At 38.7% G+C, this 23,814-nt stretch overlaps 1 protein-coding gene across 1 annotated transcript in view; it reads left to right on the top strand.

The window, feature by feature from the left end:
- Window positions 1–2,604, top strand: part of LOC126234004 (uncharacterized) — a 90,294-nt gene extending 87,690 nt beyond the window's left edge. Inside the window, exon 5 of the mRNA XM_049942899.1 lies at window positions 2,314–2,604. Within this exon, the coding sequence (XP_049798856.1) occupies window positions 2,314–2,604 (291 nt within the window). The remainder of the gene's footprint in view (window positions 1–2,313) is intronic.
- The last annotated feature ends 21,210 nt before the right edge of the window (window positions 2,605–23,814 follow it).

The following is a 23,814-nucleotide window of genomic DNA, read 5'->3' as shown; positions in this document are numbered from 1 at the left end:
CAATGTTTCGAATAATCCGTGCACCCCAGTTTTTCATCCTAAAATTCCGGAAAAAACAAAAAACATGTGCAGTGTGTGTGTGTGTGTGTGTGTGTGTGTGTGTGTGTGTGTGTGTGTAATATACAAATTGTAAAAATTATTATACCAAAAATCTTGAATAGTATTTGATCATGTACTTCATATTTTTACATGATATTCTGATGAACATTCATATGGGCATTAGCTATACATTTTTGTAAATGACAGTGTTCAAGTTTTCTTTTAGAACTGACTGCAAGAAAGAAAATGCTGTGCTGTGCTGTGAAAATGTGCAGTATCAATCTCATTGTTACAGTCAGGTTCAGCTACACTAGGAGAGTAAGCAAACAATTAGACAAATTGTTTCTGCCATATTACTCCGCCTCACACATATATTCCAAACAAAAATTGTATACACACCACTGTGGTGGTTTGTTTTCTCCCTCACTGCTGGTTTTACAGGAAACAGAAAAGTTGTATTTATGTATTACTGACTTATTATAATAATACTACGGAATCTGAATTGTCCAAAACTTTATAATCCCATGCATTCAGAGGTTAAAACGAGGCAAAATACCATCACTGAAGTGTCCTCACAGATTCAGCACCTGGAGATGTCTCATACACTGTACACCAATGTCCCAACTGATTTACCCATTCATTTTAATCAATTTCAATTCCCAAAAAAGGCTTTGTTTGCACAAAAAATCATTTTGTTGTGTAAGCAAATGTGAGGGTCCTTTTTTCGTAACTCCTGTATATGCAAACTTGATTTTTCCAAACCGTCCATGCAAATGTATCTGTAATTATTCTCCTCTTCTAGATACCTAGAGGGTGGCGCACGAAATGTGTTACCATGTTGTTTTTGAATATAAACTTTATTGTCAATACAAACTGAAAGGAACATATACTATAAGGAAGAGCTGCCCATGGAGATTTGTTCTAACTCAGCACATGCTCAATATGTCCACCATTTCGTTTCCTAACTTCCTTCCAACAAACACTGGAGTTAGTGATTACCCTACGGCACATGTCTTCCATAATTTCACTGCAAGCTTGAGGAATAAGTATTCTGCGCTCCATTAAATCACGTGGATGTTTCGGGAAAATTTTTCCCTTTAGGTACCCCCAAAGAAAAAAGTCACATGGCTGGAGGTCTGGACTGTTGGGGGGGGGGGGCCAATTTTGTCCATCATTGAAGTGATCTGAAAACCCGAGTGAAATGATCCGCATGTCGAAATGCTCGTGTAAAAACTCCAACACAGTGTTTGCAGTATGTGGCCTTGCTCCATCTTGCATGAACCACTGCGCATTGAAGTGCAAGGCAGTAGCAAAAAGCTGGGGAATGAAGCTATTAATGCTTGCTGTTCACAGTTTCTGCAAAGAAAAAGGGTCCAATAAGTCCGTGACTGGAAAATGCTGCCCACGCTGTAATCCTCGGAGCATAATGTTGTCGTTCATGAAGCACTTGTGGGTTTTCAGTGGCCCAAAAGCATAAATTTTGCTTGTTAACCACACCGTGTAAATGAAAATGCATTTTGTCTGAAAACCAAACATTGTTGAGAGTTTCTTCCCTATCCCGCCCACTGAGCAAAAAGCAGTCTCTGCTGCTTGTGTTCTTCAGTGAGCTTCTGTGCACAGGTCATCTTGTATGGGTGCATATGGAGGTTACTTTTAAGAATGCGTTGAACGGAGCATCTGGATATTCCCAGTTGCACTGCTGCCTTTCTACACGATTTCCCGGGACTTCTCTGTACAGCAACTCATACCGCTTCAATATTCTCCGGCAAACAAACAGGCTTAGGCCGAGGTCGCTTCATTTCCAATACTGTTCCTTCGTGTACAAATTTATCGTACAACCTGTGCATGGCCTTCTTGCAAGGGTCCCATCGTGTGTTAAACTGTTGTCGAAAACGCCTCTGAGTCACAACAAGGCTTTTCATTTCATGAAAAAGTAACACAATTGCCGATCATTGCTGTGGCGTCAGTCTTCCATTGTCAGCCATTGCTACTTACTAGTCTCCTAGCGGCAGTATCATGAATTACACGTCATTTTGTAACTCATTTGTTTTTCCAAGCTCTGCTGGTACTACTGTAGAGATCCCAGTGGGATATCTAATGCGCATCGTAAATTGTGAAAGAAACAATTGGTAACGCATTTCATGCGCCACCCTCTATGTTTCCGATACATGGCGTGCAAAATTTTTTTCGGTAGTATTCAATTTGTTAGTTTCATAATTTGTATGTGCCATTGTGAATCACTGTTAGGTTTATCTCCACTTTTCTTCTCCACAGTACTCAATTCGAGATGTTGTGGAGCAGGCGAGGGAGGAGGTCCTGATCCAGAAAATGGACAAACTGATGGAAGCGTGGAAGAAGTGCCGAATGTCTGAGAAGCTATTGGATCTGTGGCAGTCACGTGTACCAGAAGATGAATGGAAAAGTATTGAATATAGTATCAGGAAAAAGAAATTGGAAAAAAGAAACAAAGGGTCTCATGTCAAAATGGTAATACAAGATACTGAAGACAAATCACAAAATGGGAAGATCGACAATGATGAGAATAATGTGTGGGAAAAAGACTAGAGAAAGAATGCTATAGCTATGGAAGCTGCCTGAGCACAAAAAATAAGTTGCAGTGTGCAGAGTGAGAGAGATCTTTCACAATAATAACAACATAGTAGGTAACATGCAAGAAGGGGAACAGATTGGAGGGGGGGGGGATGATATCATTTACATGCAAAGAAAGAAATTTGTAAGATGTGAGTAGTGGCATCAGTAGGTACAAAAGCATTGGGGATATGGAGGATAGAGATTCGAACTCTACATTGAGGAATGAAATTTTGTTCTCTTGTCTCTAAGAATCTGGTTACAGTATTGTGCAGAGTGGGGATTAAAACAGTAAGAGTGTCCTCTGTAGTGACGACACATCAAGGAACAATTCAAGTTGTGGTACTGCAAAGAAATTTATTTGCGTTTGGGCACCCATTATTAGTAGCAAATATTGAGGTAACTCTGCTGATTTTGAAATCTTAAATGGCATACCTGTTGAAGAAAAGATTTTACATTTCAGAAGAATAATGTGGAGCATTGTCAGAGATCTAAAGAAAACTGTTACACGCTATCTCCAGTAATCTTAAAAAAATATCTGGGAAATTTCACAATGCTGGAAGGAGTGCTGTCTAAAATATAAGATGGATCTGGGGATGATACAGACTTGATAAGTAGACATTATGATGTAAACAGAAATCAGAAACAATTAGAATGTATCTACAGGGATGAAGACAAGTTAGGGAATAATTCATATAATATAACAAAGGAATTTGTTTTTGATTGTAACACAAGTTATTAGTGGCGATGATTCAGGTACCCTTGATGTTGACGAAATTTTTAACTGCATAGCAATGGAGAAAAAAAAATGGCGTATAGTCAGGGACCCAAAGAGTTTCTCATAAACACTAGCAGCTGTATTTCACACAATTTTTTGATTCAGGAAGAGTGCTATGTATATGAACATGGCTCCACTGTGGTGTAAGTGCACTAAAACAGACTATTGTAAAACAGTGTGCAATGAGAAGACGAAGATGTAATGCAAGAAATGTCAATAGAAGTGATAGCTAGAAGACAGGAGGCAGACTCCAGACTACACAGAAGGTTTATCCCACTTGGCATACATATATAGAAACAAGTCTAACTGATTATACGCAGAGACTAGTTCACAGAGCAGTCATTAGGCAGACACTTACTGACAGAGTGCAAGATCAACTTCTGTTTCTGGAGCCTCTTAGCTTGCCAGGCATCTTTAATACTTCACTCACTTTTGACTATGGACTGGATGTTCCAATACCACTCCCCATTGTACAGCTTCCCCACTATATCTCTTGTGTACTGTAGCTGCAACAACAACTAAATGTCCTTCTGCAGGACCATCATATTTGAATGATTGCTCAGTCTTTGCTGCATGTCAAAAGTACTAAACTGAAAAAACATGAAAACCTTTCATGGCCTCAAAGTCCCTGTATCAACATTTCTCTAGATGTTGTCCCTTCCAAATGCTTGATGTGTATTTGTCAGAGTGAAAATTCATACAGAAATAGCCACTGCGCTCCCAAGGCAGATGTGTCCTGCCTAGACCAATGAGGCAGTGTATTGGGCAGTACTACATTGTGCAGAAAAAAAGGATCACTTTTTGAAACCTTGTAATTGTCTCCCATTCTAACATATAAGTTTGAAATTTGGCTCAAAGCTGATGACAACCTTTTTCAGTAATGGTACAAATGCACGGTGAGCTGCAACATCACCCTCACGCCCAGTGACACTTCAAAGAGGAAGTTGTTAACAAATGTGAAAAAAGCCTTAGAAGTTCAGGTGAGCTTTATGTTGGCTTAATGATGTCACATTGTCATCAAATTTCACTACAATTGTACCCAACACCACTGTGGATGTGTCGCAAGTATGGGGAAGTCATCGCAACCCCTCTTACCCATGTTTCATCCCTTCTTCTGATGCCTCTGTGATGGAGGTCAGAACCATGACACAAAGTGTAGAAATTACATGGTCTTCTTATGGGTGTCTGCAGGAAATAGTTCAGACACACTACCATTCAGAATCTACACAACAAGGCCTCTAAGCATGGCATAAATGTCATCAAGGAAATCACCTCATACTTGGGGCATTATTCCCAAGCATTTCACCATCAAAAATGATGTCTTGCAGTCAAATGAGCATCAGGATGAAGCTCTTGACAATGTTCGACACTGTTGCCACCCCATGGGCATTTTAACCCTACTCTAATGACATCATGTGGTTGCAGCCCAAGTGAATGTGATCTCACCCCTTTGGACTGTAGTGCAGCTGCAATGTTTGCTCTGGTGTACAAGGTGGGACCAGTAGGGACCATTCAAAAACATTCAACGAAATTTGAACGTGTTCTGAAGCAGCAAAGGGGCTTCATGCTTTCAGTGCCCATGTTTCGCACCCTCCTGTGGCATGAACATTAGGGAGGGTTGCTACATTATCATGTGCATAAATAAAATAGTAACGGTTCCCTCTAAGAAGCCTCAGTTTGGCTAAAACTGTGGCGCCATCCATGCACGTTTATTAAGCATGAAGATAGGTAAACCCAACCTGAGGGATATCAAAGCGATTACCTAAACCTGAGGGGTTAAAACAGCCATGAGACTAAATTGATGTCAGAGTTTCTGACAGGTTCATTTTTAAAGTGTTAAAACAGGTGTGTGGGTGGTCCCAAGTTTGTTGCTACACTGGAGGTTCTTAGAGAGACCCTTTGCCATTTTATTCATGATAATGTAGCAGCTACTTGTGATCATCCCACAGGAGGATTGAAACAGAGTTGCTGAAAAGTTATAAAACTCCTTTGCTGCTTCGGATCACTTATGGATTTCATTGAATGGTCCCTAGTGGTTCCATCTTGTATGCCAGAGCAAATGTTGTGGTTGCATTACAGTCTAAAGGGGTCAGATCACATTCATTGGGGTTGGAGCCCTATGATGTTGTTAGAGCAGTGTTGAAATGCCCAGGGGACAACATCAGTGTTGAGCTTTGTCAAGAATGCCATTCTGTTGCTCATCACATTGCAAACTACCATTTTTGATGGCGATATGTATGGGAATCGAAGGCCAAGGGAAGCTGTAGTTTCATTAACAACCTTTGTGCCATGCATAGAGGCCTTTTCATGTTGTTTCCAAGCAGTGGTGTGTTTTCCTCAGCCACCCATAAGAAAACCAGATGATTTGCACACTGGGTGTCACAGTTATAACCTCCATAACAGAGGTGGCCAAAGAAGGGATGAAACACAGCTAAGATGGGGCGTAATAACCTTCCCACCCTTGTGACACGTCCACAGTGGCATTGGGCAAAATTGTGGTGTAATCTGGTGCCAATATGGCGTCACTAACACATCATAAAGCTCACATGAACGTCTGAGCTGAGGCCTTCTTTTCACATTGGTCGACACCTTGCTGTCTGGGGTGTTGCTGAGTCTGAGGGTGACGTTACACGTTGCCACGCTTTTGCAACATTACAGACAAAGGTTGTAGTCACCTTTGAGCCAAATTTTAAATTTATGCTTTGGAATGGAAGACAATTATGAAGTTTTTCAGTACCCTCATCAAACTTATCAATCTTTCTGTCTGGGCAAACATCTCACGTACAAAACTGTGTGATGTGTCTTTGCAAATATTTCCAGATCACTCTGAAGTAAGTTCTTTGTCTACTCCTCTGTTTACTACATTTAAGTCCCTACTGATTGCATGTAAGGCTTCACTTGTTGCCTCCCTCCTGAACAGACTTCCTTTTTTCCATTATCATTGTGGCATTATTATTATCTCACAATGATCTGATTGATTCCGTGCTGCTAAATACCTATTCTCCCTGTGTAACATCTTTCTTGACTATAGTACTGTTCCCTTTGTGGCAGTCAATGTCCATTACTAAAGTATGTGACTCATTTTCATTTTCCTTGTTGATCTCAAGATCTCTCTTAGATTTCTCTAAGTCCAGGTCTTCTTTTTGAGCTTTGTATGGTACAGAAACAGCTGAACCTTCGCAATAACAACCATCTTTTATTTTCTTTAAATGTTGTATCCCTTGTTCAAGTACATTTTCCTTCAGTTGTGTCACTTCTGCATGACCATAAAATTCTACCATTTATTCAGAATGATTTGACTGCCTGACGCATACAAAGTTGGATTCAAAATGGTCTTCCTGCTTTCCAGACAGATTTTGCTGTGTCCATCACCTACTTGGTCTCTTAGTGTAGCTTTCACAGTTTTGCAGTTCCCATAATTTATGTTTTCTACCCATACACCTTCTTCCGTATAGTCTCGTAAAATATTTATCATTTATTACAATGCAATCTCAAACTGTTACAAGGAAGTGGTTTCTGTGGTTTCCACACAATCAAAGCAAAGACAATAAGCCATTGCAATGTCCGTCACCAAATCCTTCATGGCCTAGAAATTTCTGCAATATATTTTACTTTAGATGATGTATATGTCTGGGTTTCGTGGATAATATCTGTTAATTTTCTTTGACTCTAAATTCTCAGATATTTAATGTATTGTTTCCCTCTCATGAATAATAGCAGCAGTTTGATTGGCTTAGTAACACCATTTTTAAATTCCCATTCAGTTCTTCAGAATTCCACCTTCCTTTACATGGTTGATTGGTGACCCACTCCTTATTAACATTGAGTAAAAATGTAGTTATACATGAATTTCTCTCTACCTCAGTTTCATTTCAAATCTGTGTGTGACCTCTACCTCTTACACTGCTCCTCCTGATCCTAGGATGCACATATCTTCTAGGTTGATCAACATTTTGTATATGTAAAATTAGGTCTTGCTAAATAGAAGTTTATAGTATGAAACAATTATTACATTTTGTTGTAGTCATTAAATAACATTTTCATAATGAACAGAAATTGTAACTATGCAACTGCATGTTAAGCTGATGGCCAAAATGTTCAAGTAAACATATCTTTAAATGACATTTGAATCAAAGATTTCTGTTTATAAATTTTCTTCATCTGTCGACATTCAGTTCCCAACTCCCCCTTCCCCTCTTTTCTGGGCCCCCTGGAAATGCTGATTGTATACTTGTTCCCTACAGCCAGTGAGAGTTCAGGAATTAGTTTGTTCTTGTAATGAGTACTTCAAATATTTAAATGTTGTAGCAAGTTACTTGAAAGATGCTATTTTGTGTATCAAACCAGAAATAACATAATTAAAAAAAGTTGTTTTTACATTTTGGCATGGTCTCTTAAGTTTGATAAGTAAGAAATTTGTAATATTCTTACTTCGTAATATGTGATTAAGATATCTAAAACATATATGTTAATGTTGAATCTGGTATACATTTTTGCTGTGTACTGAGCTTATAATCTTACAATATTATGCTCAGAGTAGTTATGATACATTGACTACTGTTTTGATAAGTCTTAGAGTTAAGATCCATTTGAATATTATGATGTAGCTGTATATTGAATCTTATGATGTAACTGTAAATCACTACTCACTTTTAACTTCAAGAGTATGTTAGTTTTCATTACCAAATTTGTTTATAACTGTTATAAATCTTTGAATATGATACGAGAGTCACTCATAAATAAATGGCATTTGTCAAGCTTTGATATGAAAGCAATCACATAACATCTTCATCTTTTATTCAGGTATTAGGCAGGAATTGCCTGTTACAGAACCCATCTCTGTCGGGGTCTTCCGTAATCTCGAATTTTATCTTTGAGGCTAAAGATTTGCAGTTCTTCTCTATTATCTTGATTTCTTAACCTGTCTTCTCTTGTGCAACCTTTAACACCTCTAAGGAATTTCATTTCTTGTGCGTGAACCAAATTTCTTGCTTCTAGGTAATCACCCAGGTCTGACTTCCATAGAGCAGTGTGGGAACTGCAACAGTTTTGTAAAATTTAATTTGAGTGTCTTTACTAGTTCTGTTTTTTAGGTTTCTGTTAATTGTTCCACATACCTGGCTGAATTTACTAGGCTTAATTTCAATATCTCTGCTGTAGCCTTATGTCATTTCACATTCAAGGTAATTGAAATGGTTTACTTGCTATAAAATCTTCTGATCTATCACTATTTTGGTTCTGATTGGTTCTTTCCCCATGAAAGCCATTGTCTTAGTTTTTTCTTTTGAAATCTCCATGTTAAATTTTGCACTTATTTGTTTTTGGAAGTAGATTCCTTTCTGAAGGTCATCTTCCTTATCTGCTAGGACCACTGCATCATCAGCATATGGTAAATTATTAAAAAGAATGTTCCTGTCTAGATAGATGCCTTTCTCAAATTCTGATTTACATATACATATTATTTCATTAATGTAAATGTTGAACATGTTTCTGTCTATTGACATTGTCAAAAGCTTTTTTTAAAGTCAATAAAAGCAATATGTGTTTCTTTATTATACTCTCTTTGTTTTTCTATTATTTGCTGCAGAATAAAAACTGCATCTATTGTGAAGTGTCCTTTCCGAAAACCCATTTGTTCCTCATCTCATGCAGTACTGCTTCTGCTATGTTTTTAAGTCTTGTATTTAAAATCTTAGCATACACGTTATATGCTGAATCCAGTAAACTTATTCCCTTGTAATTACTGCATAGGCTTGTATCTCCTTTCTTAAAATCACATAACAGAAAGAAATAATATCTATCAACCAGCTATGGGACTACAGGGGAAAAATAAATAAATAAAATTTGGGTCTGTGTAATTTATAAAACAACGGAAAATCCATTATGGAATAATGACAATTTAACAAAAAGGATATAAAGTGTAGATGCTGAGTCACAGATAGGCCCAACAAAAAGACTGTCAAACAAAGCTTTTGGCCAAACAGGCCTTCATCAGAATAGGACACACACACACACACACACACACACACACACACAATCGACAATAGTCTCTAGTTCCAAGACAGACTGCAAACAGTAGCACATGATGGGAGAATCAACTGGGTGGTGGGGGTAATGAGGAGGCTGGGGCAGAGAGGGCGAGGGATAGCAGTCAAGTGCTGCTTGTGGAATCACACAGGGATGGGATGAGAGGAGGTACAGTCAGGAGGTTAGAGGGGCTGGTGGACAAGGGGATCGGGGGGGGGGGGGGGGGGGAGGAGAGAAGTAAAAATACTGTGGGTGTGTTGGTGGAATAGAGAGCTGTGTAGTGATGGAACGGGAACAAGGAAGGGGATAGGTGAGTAAAGACAATGACTAACGAAGGTTGAGGGCACAGGGTTGTGGGAACATAGGATATATAATAAGGAGAGTTCCCACTTGTGCAATTCAGAAAAGCTGTTGTTGGTGGGAAGGATCCAGATGGCACAAACTGTGAAACAGTCATTGAGATGAAGAACATCGTGTTGGGCAGTGTGCTCGGTAACTTGATGGTCTGGCTGTTTGTGGGCCATAGTTTGTTGGTGGCCATTTAAATGGGCAGACAGCTTGTTGGTTGTCATACCCATGTACAATGCAGCACAGTGGTTGCAGCTTAGCTTGCAGATCCCATGACTGGTTTCACAGGTAGCCCTGCCTTTGATGGGATAGGTGATGCTTGTGACCGAACCAGAGTAGGTGGTGATGGTGGTGGTTGTGGGAGGATGTATGGGACAGGTCTTGCATCTAGGTCTCTGACAGGGATATGACCATGAGGCAGAGATTGTGTAGGTATGGACAAGGATATTGTGTAGGTTCCGTGGATGGCAGAATACCACTGTCAGAGAGGTGGGAAGGACAATGGGCAGGACGTTCCTGGAGCATATAGAGGAGTCTCTAGACAACACTGTGAATCACACTGTAAGTCATGGCAGCAAACATTTAACTTTATTTATTAATATTAACTGTTCAAATGTTTATATGTGACTCCAGCTAGACTGACATGTTTATTAATGCTAATAGCTTTTTAACAGTAATTTCAGTAACGCCAAACTCAAGCTCATATTTTAATTAGAATTTTATTTAATGTTATCTATGATTTGCTGCCTAAACCCACCAGTCAGAAATTGTGCCCTACGTAGACCAACGTGGAACACCGAAGCTAGTTCAGCAAGCAGTCTGTGACTAGTATTCAGACCAATAACATGTACTTTCTGTTAGTAGATATTTAATATTGTTCAAATTAAGTTCCCCCCCCATGAACCATGGACCTCGCCGTTGGTGGGGAGGCTTGCGTGCCTCAGCGATACAGATGGCTGTACCGTAGGTGCAACCACAACGGAGGGGTATCTGTTGAGAGGCCAGACAAATGTGTGGTTCCTGAAGAGGGGCAGCAACCTTTTCAGTAGTTGCAGGAGCAACAGTCTGGATGATTGACTGAGCTGGCCTTGTAACACTAACCAAAACGGCCTTGCTGTGCTGGTACTGTGAACAGCTGAAATCAAGGGGAAACTACAGCCGTAATTTTTCCCAAGGGCATGCAGCTTTACTGTATGGTTAAATGATGATGGTGTCCTCTTGGGTAAAATATTCCGGAGGTAAAATATTCCCCCATTCGGATCTCCGGGTGGGACTACTCAAGAGGACGTTGTTATCAGGAGAAAGAAAACTGGCGTTCTATGGATCGGAGCGTGGAATGCTAGATCCCTTAATTGGGCAGGTAGGTTAGAAAATTTAAAAAGGGAAATGGATAGATTAAAGTTAGATATAGTGGGAATTCGGATCTCCGGGTGGGACTACTCAAGAGGACGTTGTTATCAGGAGAAAGAAAACTGGCGTTCTATGGATCGGAGCGTGGAATGCCAGATCCCTTAATTGGGCAGGTAGGTTAGAAAATTTAAAAAGGGAAATGGATAGATTAAAGTTAGATATAGTGGGAATTAGTGAAGTTCGGTGGCAGGAGGAACAAGACTTTTGGTCAGGTGAATACATGGTTATAAATACAAAATCAAATAGGGGTAATGCAGGAGTAGGTTCAATAATGAATTAAAAAAAATGGAGTGTGGGTAAGCTACTACAAACAGCATAGTGAACGTGTTATTGTGGCCAAGATAGATACGAAGCCCACACCTACTACAGTAGTACAAGTTTATATGCCAACTAGCTCTTTTATTAGCCATAACTCAGTAACTACGCATTTGCTCACCTATGTTTATGTGACCTTTTTACTTTAGTTTTACTTGTAGAATAACATATTAAAATATTTGCATATCTTCATGTATCACACTGCAAGATACAGTCCTTGGTACGAGACATGCTCACAATATACTACTTCCAGCAAGACAATAAGTCATTTACAGTTAAGGAGAGGGTGAAAATCTTGAGTCTACAATATAGTAGATTGAAAAGATAAAGTTTGCTCCTATAATCAGCTTCAGTTGAATAAACAGTGAACATCCTATGTAGTTCCATTTCACTACATGGTAGCATTTCCTCACAAGACTGCGTGCAGAATAATTGCAAGTTAACTGCGCAGAACTTTTGAATACACTTCTAAAATAACCTATAAATTTATCTAATATTCATGAATACAAATAATTGAAAATATCTCACCCAAATTCTTCATTGTTGTAGAAACTCTGAACCAGTTCAGTGAAACACCAGCCTGCCTCCTAAATCAAACAGAGTAACACTTGATAAAAAAACAACACCAGAATGGTGAATGTACATTTGAACTAGAGTACCTGGTAGTCCCAAAACCATTAAGGCTTCTCACTGGCTGACGACCAAAACTAACCTCCATAAATGTGTCACTGTGGAGACAAAAAGCTTGCTCAAAGAGCTTGTTTCGACTAATCAAAGCTGACTATTGCAGAAACCTTGAAAACCTTTGTGAAGGTAATATCGTGACTTAAGAAAAGCAATAATTTAGTGAGCAAAAAATGAAACTGTGAATAAACACACAACTTCCAACAGACACAGCTACTATTGTCTGAACACACCCAATATGCTCATGGATGGACTCATTTGCACATGAAACTAGTTGTGCTGTTGGCACAAATCCTCTTCATTAGAGCAACCAGTTAAGATGGGTCATTGCTTTTCCACACTCTGTAAAAGCAGGGGATGTATGAGAATGAACTGGTGTCTCCAAGCAGCTATAGCTACAAATGTAAGCAATAATGATGTTAATATAATAGAGGGAAACATTCCACATGGGAAAAATATATCTAAAAACAAAGATGTTGTGACTTACCAAATGAAAGCTCTGGCAGGTCGATAGACACACAAACAAACACAAACATACACATAAAATTCAAGCTTTCGCAACAAACTGTTGCCTCATCAGGAAAGAGGGAAGGAGAGGGAAAGACGAAAGGATGTGGGTTTCTTTCCCTCTCCTTCCCTCTTTCCTGATGAGGCAACAGTTTGTTGCAAAAGCTTGAATTTTGTGTGTATGTTTGTGTGTCTTTCGAGCTGCCAGCGCTTTCGTTCAGTAAGTCACATCATCTTTGTTTTTAGATATACAATAATGATGTTACATTCACAAACTGAATCACACTAAACCAGATCATCAAGTGCATGATACTGCGAGAGACCACAATGACTTTTATACAGCCTTGACAACCATGCAATTAAACAGGAATTTAGTAAGTAAGCTTGATATCATTAAAGAGCAGATATATCTAACACAATCCTTTCTGTTACTTCAGTTACATCAGAGTTAAAAAGTGACGAGTCAAAACATTGCTAGTATATGACTTCAGCCTTCGCTGATGACGTTTCCCTGTGTCACCACAAGAAATGAAAAGAGAAGAGTAGAGGAGACGTGTAATTTGTAGAAACGTCATATTCTAAAGCAAAAGTTTTAATAGCCGTATAGTAACTACACATATGAAAATTGATTGTTTGTTATAAAAGATTATAGAAACACCTCTGGGTATGTTTCACAAATAAAGAGAAATCCAACTGCTAAAAACTGTTTACATAAGATAAAGAAAGCAGAATAATAGAACAGGTGTGTTTGAATTAAAAGAACATATTTCACATGTAAAGTAAATGGTTATATGAACACAATAAATGGAAATACACAGAACTGATGGGCAACAAAAGCACTTGACAGTTGTGATAATGACCTACAAATTAAGATTTAAATATCGTATTCAGTACTATATTTGATATGTTTCACTGATGCTGCTCTTTTTGCACACCAAGAAGATTTTTTGTTGAACACAGTAACAGGCTTCATGTTACTAGTTGATGCAGTCAATTAGAAATGCCTATTCTGTGAAAAACATTATAATGAGAACCTTTGTCTAGGTTTTATCTCAGTAGGAACTACCATCACAATCAGTCAGGACACCAGTGTATATTTTCTCGCTTCAGTGTCCGAAAACCTGATGCTGTAAGTTACTGAACAATTAATGGTGCATCCACAGTTGCAAAGTTGAGTAGTTGTGCCAGCAGCAGCAGTTTCTGTATATACAAATAAGGATTTATGTAAAAACAAAGATGATGTGACTTACCGAACGAAAGCGCTGGCAGGTCGATAGACACACAAACAAACATAAACACACACACACAAAAGGAAATAGTTTCCCCTATGCTCTCACATGCTTCTGGGAAGAAGCATATGTCTGTTTGTTTGTGTCTGGGTGTTTAATTGTGTTGGCTAGTGTCAGTAGTAGAGCTGTAACAGTATGAGGCACCAAACTGGACCTGCTGAAAACTGTAATCTGGTTCACCGCCTACCTCTCCATGGCTGAAGTTTTCAATTTTTCATTTAAAAACTCATTCATACATACCATTGTTTGAGTAATGCACAGAGTCCCGTATAAATGACATAGTATTAAGCATCCCCAGCATAGAGAAACTACTGAAAGAGTTGAAAACAAGTAATTTTCCAGGTCTGGATGGAATCCCAGTTCGGTTTTACAAAGAGGTACTCTATGGCTTTGTCCACTTACTTAGCTTGCATTTATCACGTATCTCTCGCTCAGTCCCAAGTGACGAAAAAAGCACAGGTGACTCCTGTATATAAGAAGGGTAGAAGAATGGACATGTAAAATTAAAGACTAGTATCTTTAACATTGGTTTGCTGCAGAATTCTTGAACATATTCTGAGTTCACATAAGGTAAATTTCTTAGAGACTAAAAAGATTTTATGTTCACAAATCAGCATGGTTTTAGAAAGCTCCACTCCTGTGAAACTCAGCTTGACCTTTTCTCACATGATATGCTGCAAATTAAGAAAAAGGTGCACCAGGCAGATTCTATATTTTGGAATAGCATTTGACATGGTAGCCTGCTCCAGACTGTTCATGAAGGTGTGAGTGGACAGAATAGATTCCCAGATATGTGAGTGGCTTGAAGACATCTTAAGTAATAGAACATAATATGCTGTCCTCAATGGCGAATGTTTATCAGTGACAAGAGTATCATCAAGAGTGCCCCAGGCAAGTGTGATAGGACCGCTATTATTTTCTATACACACGAATTATCTGACAGGCTGGGCAGCAATCTGCAATTGTTTGCTGATGATGCTGGGATGTACAGAAAGTCGAAGGTAAGTGACTAAGAATGATACAAGATGACGTAGACAAAATTTCTAGTTAGTGTAGTGAATGGCAGCTGGTTCCAAATATAGAAAAATATAAGTTAACGCTGATGAGTAGGAAAAACAAAAGCTTAATGTTCAGATACAGCATTAGGAGTGTCCTGCTTGACACAGTCACGTTGTTTAAATAACTGGGTGTAATGTTGCAAAGCAATATGAAATGGGACGAGCATGTTAGTATTCTCACAGGGAAGGCAAATTGTCAACTTTGGTTTATTGAGAGAATTTTAGGAACACGTGGTTCATCTGTAACGGAGACCACAAATAGAATGCTAGTGCTACCTTTTCTTCATTACTACTCGAGTGTTTGGGATCCACATCAGGTCAGATTGAACAACATGCAGATGTTATGGATATACTTTGGGACTCGAATGGAAATTGCTGGAGGAAATGCGATGTGCTTTTTGAGGAACACTAATGAGAAAATTTAGAGAACCTGCATTTGAAGCTGACTGCAGAATGGTCCTACTGCTGCTGACATAACATTTCACTTAAGGATCATGAAGATAAGATACAAGAAATTAGGGCTTATACAAAAGTATATAGGCAGTCATTTTCCCCTCACTCTATCTGTGAGTGGAACAGGAAAGGAAACAACTAGTAGTGTTACAGGTTACCCTCCTCCACACATCGTATGGTGGCTTGTGAAGTATGTATGTAGATGTAAATGTAGGCTGCTGCATGTGGTAAATTTAGGTCATCTATCACAACACATGACAAGGTCACCATCCAGGCCTCTAGTCCAATTATATGGCATACAGACGGTGGGAAAAAACAGGATCACCTCAAACTGGCACATGTCAAGGTCGCCCATCCAACTGGCATGTTTTGAGGATACCCACTCCACCCTCCTCATCACTACACCAATTTTGTGGCTTAAAACTGTCAGGAAATTCTTTCTATTTGCTGGGAAAATGATGATTGCCAGATTCATACACCCTCACATCCCTAGACCAGTTGTGTGGCATAAAAATGGTGGGAGAGTAAACAGATGGATAGGGTATATAAGTGCAGCAGTGTGTACCCCACTCATTCAGGAATGGTAGGCATCATCATCATGAGATTGCAGTGGTGCTCTGTACATCAATTGATCAACATCAGATATCAGCTATTGTCCCCTTGCAGACTAATAATAATAATATACATTCGAATCTAAGGCTTAGTCCACTCTTCTCTCTTGCTGTGTGTAATTTTCTGAATACTTACTTTTTTTTCATTTTTCCAACAGTGCTGCAGTCCTCTGATGCAGCACTAGTGGGTATATTAGACCAGGACATACACCTGTTTGCTGCATCATCACCCCTTGAACCATACACACCTAAAGGGACTGATGACCCTGTAGTTTGGTCCCTTTATACCCCAAACCAACCAATCATACACACCTATGCATGTTACTGTCCCCATAGCTTTGGGTGAGATACAGGCCAAATTTAAGGCATACAAAAAACAAATATTTGCAAAATATTGCAAAAACAAATGACTGTATTTTAAAGCTGTTGTGATTGACATTGTATATAAATATATAATAAAATAGTATTTCTTACAAAATTGTTTTATTTCCCCAACCCAACCTGTCATTTAAATATGATTTAATCAGTCGATTAATGTCATGAAGCATTGTCAGAGAAGATCTATCATCCCCAGACAGGTTAATAAAAGAAACTGCACAGTATAGAGTAAGTATTATGAACCCCTGCCTCTCATTATTATAATTTATTGCTATTTACATTTTTCTGACAATTTACTGTGGTTTTGAGTTAATTTCTTTCCAAATGTTCTCCCAGAACTTCAAATTGGCACTTTTCAAGAATAATATTATGAGTGTGGGGTGAAGAGTGATGCCCTTAAACTTAATATGTGAAAACTCTTAAAGCTTTTTAAATAGAGCAAATGTTATTTGCATTCTGCATCTTTATTCTTCATGTCAACACATTTATTTCTCAACAGAGTCACCTCATTTCTCCAAATGAGAGCCAGTTTGTTGATACCATCACTGTAGAATGTTTGACTTTCTTGTCAGAGCCACAACCTCACCTGTGCTTGCACCATTCAGCACTATCAAAGTGAAGTCCTTAAGGTGTTCATTAAGTTTTGGAAGCAGATAATAATTGGATGGGACCAAGTAGGGACTGTATGGAGGATGACTGCTGACAGTGAACCCATGTCACTGGATTGTTGCAGATGTCCTAGTGCTCCTGTATGGTCTGGAATTGTTGTGCTGAAGGAGAAGGTGCTTCATGTGTGGAGAAGCTCTTCAAATTGCAAACGTGATTACAGCATGCTTTTTCTCACACACAGACATAGTTACCCACACATGGCCATATTATGCACTACAGTTCACAGCCCTCTAGTGGTAGAGGGATGCAAATATGTAGACATGAAGAATAAAATGTTTGTTTCACTCAAAAACTTTAAGAGCTTTCACATAAAAAATTCAGAGGCATTATTTTTCAGCATGCCCTTGTATCTAAATTATATAGACATCTCATGTTTAACAATTCTCACATGGCAATACTTAAATAAATATACTCATGTTCCTTTCCCCTTCCCCCCCTCCCTGCCCCCAGCAGGAGCCTATTTGTGCTCTCAACATATGTTTATGTAAGTCTAATTTATGACCCACTATACTAACATGACTGTCAGAAGATTTGCAAATTACACACAAATATCTCCTCTTTTTAACAGTTACCACAGGATAATATTTCTTGCTATGTACCATTTACACTGTGGATGCTTTTGGATTCATTTAGCACACTCTTGATACGTATCACTTTCACTGTAAACAATATTATGAAAAGGATAGTTGCTACACACTATATAGTGGAGAAGCTGAGTCACAGATAGGCACCACAAAAAGACTATTAGAAAATGAGCTTTCAACCATAAAGGCCTTCATAGGAGACAAAATAAATACACCCTGAATATAGGAGACAAAATAAATACACCCTGAATACATTATATTATATGGGTATATCAGCTGTATGAGATCATGTAATTGATTTCCATGTTAAATTATTAAAACTGTAGGTGGACAAAAAATGTACTTTTCCCCCTTTGCTCTTCTGTATAGAACTAGAGTTTCTAGCACTGAAGCAAAGAAATAGGTGCTTGCTTGAAATTTTACACCACAATGATGGTACAGAGCAGGGATGTATTGTAAACACTATTTGCTAATATGAAAAATACATAGCACTACTACTATGTAATTCTTGTATCATCTTCATTGGAGTATATATTAAGAATTTCCACATAGTTTGCAGGTAGAGAATTAGAACTATAGGCAGACAGAACATAGTGTATAACCTTTCATCAGTCTTGACTGTCTCCTATGCCAGTCAACTTTCATGTGTCCTTGTTACCTTTCCCCCAGTAGGCAAACTGCAGGATGAAATATTTAACAGGGAATAGTATAAGTCTGCTCAATACATTGCTTCCTTCAAGTATTACCCATGTCGATGCAGAATTTTGATGTGTGGCATATCACTTTAACACGGGTGTGGATTGAGGTAAATATGTTTTGCCAACTTTAAAATGAGGTTTGTTCAAAAATTCTGGAACATTCATAGTGTTGTGCCAATGGTGAATTGGGGCAAAATGCAGTTGGCATCTGTGCACACACCTATGTTTAATGTGTAACAGCCAGAAGTTTCGTTATTGTATGTCTGTTAGTTATTGTTCAGTGCTGTATTGAGTAGAATGTTGTATCACACAGTTTGCAAATTTCTAGATGGCAGAATTAGATGAGCAATGTGTCTGCATTAAATTTTGCAGGAAACTCAAGAAAACCTTTACAGAGACACGCCAAATGATACAGAAAGCCCACGGTGATGAGTATTTAAGCCATACTTGGTGTTACGAATGGTTCACATGGTTTAAAAATGGCCAAAAAGTAGCTAAGGGTGACCCTCATTCAGGATGCCCTTTAATGCCTACCGACAATGCTCATGTCAGAAATTTCAACAAAACTGTATGTGCCAATTAAAGACTCACTGTCAGAGAGATTGCAGAAGAATGTAACATCTCAGTTGGATCATGTCATGATATCCTGACACAGCATCTTGGACTGCATCTTGCTGCTGCCAAATTTGTCCTATGGCTCATGAGACAAGACTAGGAAAACCTTCACCCTTCAATCTGTGAAGAGCTTTTGGGTTGTGGAAATGAGAATGTGATGTTCCTTGAGAGAATCATAACTGGTGATAAGACGTGGGTCTACAATTATGGTGTGGAGACCAAGGTTCAATCTTCACAATGAGTTGCGAAAGGTTCTCCACCAAAAAAAGCTCTTGAAGTAAGGTCAAATGTCAAAGCCATACTGATAGTTTTCTTTGAGTTTGAAACATTAGTTCATCGTGAATTTGTGCCACAGGTACAAACTGTTAGTCGATGGTACTATCAGGATGTGTTGTGGCACCTGTGAGAAGGCAACGGCCTGAAATGTGTCAAAACAATTGATGGCTCTTGCATCCTTATAACACACCCACACATTCATTGCTGTTGGCACTTGACTATTGCACAAAAAACAAAATCAGATGGCAGTTTGGATGGTCCAGTAAGAGGTGTACCAATGATGCTTCTGGAAGTGGAAATGGTGTTGGGAGTGGTGTATTTTGAAGGAGACCATGCACAATAAGTAAATGTTATGCATAGAAAAATTTTGTGGACAAAGTTCAAGGATTTTTTGAACAGACGTCATGTAGCACTTGTGCATAATACCTATTCCATCTGTGTTGAAGTGCGCATTAACAAAGATCCACTACACTATGCCTATCTGCCCAAATTGCATTTTGTTATCTGTCAGTTCCTTCTTTTTAGTGGAATATTGCTGTGTGGCATTTCCTCCTGCTGTTACCAAATGTTCCATTAAAACTACATTCTTCTAAGGCATATACAGGGTTTTACAAAAAGGTATGGCCAAACTTTCAGGAAACATTCCTCACACATGAATAAAGAAAAGATTTTATGTGGACATGTGTCCGGAAACGCTTAATTTCCGTGTTAGAGCTCATTTTAGTTTCTTCCACCTACGCTCAATGGAGCACGTTATCATGATTTCATATGGGATACTCTACCTGTGCTGCTAGAACATGTGCCTTTACAAGTACGACACAACATGTGGTTCATGCACAATGGAGCTCCTGCACATTTCAGTCAAAGTGTTCGTACGCATCTCAGATTCGGTGACCGATGGATTGGTAGAGGCGGACAAATTCCATGGCCTCCACGCTCTCCTGACCTCAACCCTCTTGACTTTCATTTATGGGGGCATTTGAAATCTCTTGTCTACACAACCCCGGTACCAAATGTAGAGACTCTTCGTGCTCTTATTGTGGACGGCTGTGATACAATACGCCATTCTCCAGGGCTGCATCAGCACATCAGGGATTCCATGTGACGGAGGGTGGATGCATGTATCCTCGCTAACGGAGGACATTTTGAACATTTCCTGTAACAAAGTGTTTGAAGTCACGCTGGTACGTTCTGTTGCTGTGTGTTTCCATTCCATGATCAATGTGATTTGAAGAGAAGTAATAAAATGAGCTCAAACATGGAAAGTAAGCGTTTCCGGACACATGTCCACATAAAATATTTTCTTTCTTTGTGTGTGAGGAATGTTTCCTGAAAGTTTGGCTGTACCTTTTTGTAACACCCTGTATATCCTGAACTTCTATCCTCCTGACTTGGGCAGCAATTTGTTATGAAAAATGAAATGAGCATTTGGCATCATTCGCTGGGAGGCCCCTTACAGGGCAGGTCTGTCCGCCTTGGTGCAGGTCTCATTACATTCGATGCCACATTGGGCAACCTGAAGAATAGTCTACTCCAGCATCTCAATGAATCAGAAGCATAACATTTCTTTATTTACATTTTCTTTGCGTGGAGCCATCATAATGATGGCTTTTTCAAACATCAGACTTAATACTATGGTTATATTTACTGTTATAAAATACACTATATTTTATAGCTGTTGCTTCTTATGTCTATTTTTTACATTTATCACATTGCAACTGATATGCTAATGCCTCATGTTGCAATCATTATCTTAAAATTCGCTGAAAGAATATAAACATTTCCCTATTAGAAAAGATTTTAATTTTGTTTTAAAAACATTTCCCATGTACGTTCTTAGAGCATTTGCTAGCTTGTTATACCAAATCAAACCACTGGTATATGGACTTCAATCAGTCATTTTTAATGTTGTTCTGTTACGGAAATAGCTACACTTTAGTTATAGTGTTGTGATCATGTACATCACTGCCCTTGATAGCTTCTGTCCGTTGACTTATAAAAATACGACTATTTTGAAGATGTATGGAGAATATATTGTCAGATATTTGTGCTCCCCAAACACTTCATGACATGAATCTCTATGTCCCATCCCATGTATATGTCTTATTGCTCTTTTCTGTAGTAGTAGTAGTAGTCTTTTTAAATGTACATCAGCTGCACAGCCCCATAGTTCAATTCCATAATTGAGAAAGGGGTAAAGTGTTCCATAATATACTAATTTCAGTGCTTGTCTAGGAACTATCTTTGTGAGCTGGCTGAGGAGTTATATGGCACTACTGACTTTTCCGCATATGAAATTAATGTGGTACGTCCACTGCAAATTTTCATCAACATACACACCCAGGAATTTACAGTTACCATTTTCTGTGGCAGAGATATTACACACACTATTCATTTGTTGTGGTGAGAACTGCCTGTTTTAAATGTCAGTAGTTGAGATTTGGTGACATTCACCTTGAGTCCCTGATCATTGAAGTATTTTGTTACTTCTGTTACACCACTAGTAGCAAGAGATTCTAGCTCATTAGATTCACTTCCATGGAATAAATTGACGTGTCATCTGCACAGCTTACGATATGGGAGTAGATTTCCACCAAGAGAAACACAATCTAAAATATGGCTCTCAGTCCCTTTTTTTCAGAAGAGAGTTGCTGTGTGGTACCACCTTCCACCATTACCAGATGTTCCATTAAAACTGCAGCCTCGTATGTCATATATACCATTGACTTCAATCATCTTGATTCTGAAATGCAATTTGTTTATGAAGAATACCCAGTACTCCAGCAAAGCAATGAAATTGCCTGCATAATTTACAAGCTAATAATTAAAACTATAGAGAGGTAGAAGACGACCTTTTCTCAGTTCTAACTGTATGGAATGTGTACTTCTACACAGGTGAATCTTTGTATGCTCTTATTAACACAGGCTGTGGTGCATTTAGCTATTTGCCACCACTTGGCAGAGAAAAACATTCCGCTCCTCATTTTGATTTAAATCAAGTAACTTAAAACTGTGCGTAACTGAGTCACAATAATAATAATAATAATAATAATAATAATAATAAGTGTTGTTGTTGTTGTTGTGGTCTTCAGTCCTGAGACTGGTTTGATGCAGCTCTCCATGCTACTCTATCCTGTGCAAGGTTCTTCATCTCCCAGTACCTACTGCAACCTACATCCTTCTGAATCTGCTTAGTGTTGCAACTGAACTCGGGCTCGTTTACTACCTATTTTTTTTTACGTGGCTCATCTGTAAAGGGGGTTGGTAGTAAACGGTTGCATTTGCGCCCCTATTATTGAGTCTGATATTGGCTGGCTTTTGAAGAGCAGTGAATTGAACTATACACATTCAGATTGAAACTTATTTATTCAAAAGAAACACTTTAACATTGTGGCCATGCATTTTTAAGTTCACAAATAATAATCTGTGCAATTCGTACACTGTTTGTCTCACACCCACACACTTTCACTTTGTTCCTTCGCATACCCTGCCGTCCATGCTTGCACTCGCGGCACTTTGCCGCTCCCAACTCACCACCACAACGGCCAATGACAAAAGACCCCGATTTTCCCGCACACATCCACAGTCCTGAGTCGGGTCACATGACACCACACTAGTCAAAATAATTGCTAAACATGGCCACAATTCGTTTACAATATTTTATAATATTTAAATACTTAAATCTAAATACATTATATAATTTTACAAATTATCACCACACTTATATAATTCCTTGCAATTAAAAGAAAACCAAAACACTATCCAGCGGAACTACAACGTCCATCAAAACACAAACAAGTATTTTCCGGTCTATTTTGCCCAGCATATTATCTCTGCTGCCGTGCTTTAAATTTTAAATTACTTGAAAGAGTTCCATATTATCCCCGGTTACCTTACATACCCCCACTTCATGGAGACATTACCTTAGTAACGGCAACATGAAGTAGCACCAAATGGAGTGAACCCATATTGCTTTATATATTAAACATTTTAATTATAACTATAATGGCACCAAAACACGTAGAACAGTGTTATAGTGGTGAGTTAATCAGTGTATGTACTGTCATTAGGAAACATACATACATAATCCAACAATGTATCCAACTCAAATATACAATTAGATAGTATCCTATTGAGTGACTGGGCAGGCAAAATAAATGCCCATGTTAGTCTATATGTAGGTTGCCCACTCACTGCACATTAACACTTCCACTTTTTACACAGTTGTTTCTGTAAGTTGCATGAAGTTGTTGTAACCAGATCCTTGTGTTCACAGGTTTATGCATTGGAATACAGTCTTTCCAAACTTGTCAGCCAACAGCACTGTGCTTCCTCTCATTAGCCAAGCCATCCTATCAAAATTTAATCAAATCCTCATAAATCTTGCCTAGACATGCAGACCCACATTTCCCAGGAATCAGGCTATCCAAATCCTCCCTGGAACATCCTGTTTTCACTGATCAGTTCTTATTGAGATTTGTACAAA

The sequence above is a fragment of the Schistocerca nitens genome, chromosome 1 (assembly GCF_023898315.1).
Source record: "Schistocerca nitens isolate TAMUIC-IGC-003100 chromosome 1, iqSchNite1.1, whole genome shotgun sequence".
In the NCBI taxonomy this organism is placed as follows: Eukaryota; Metazoa; Arthropoda; class Insecta; order Orthoptera; family Acrididae; genus Schistocerca; species Schistocerca nitens.
Note: the sequence above shows the minus strand (reverse complement) of the source record. Positions and strands in the feature narration are given on the sequence as shown.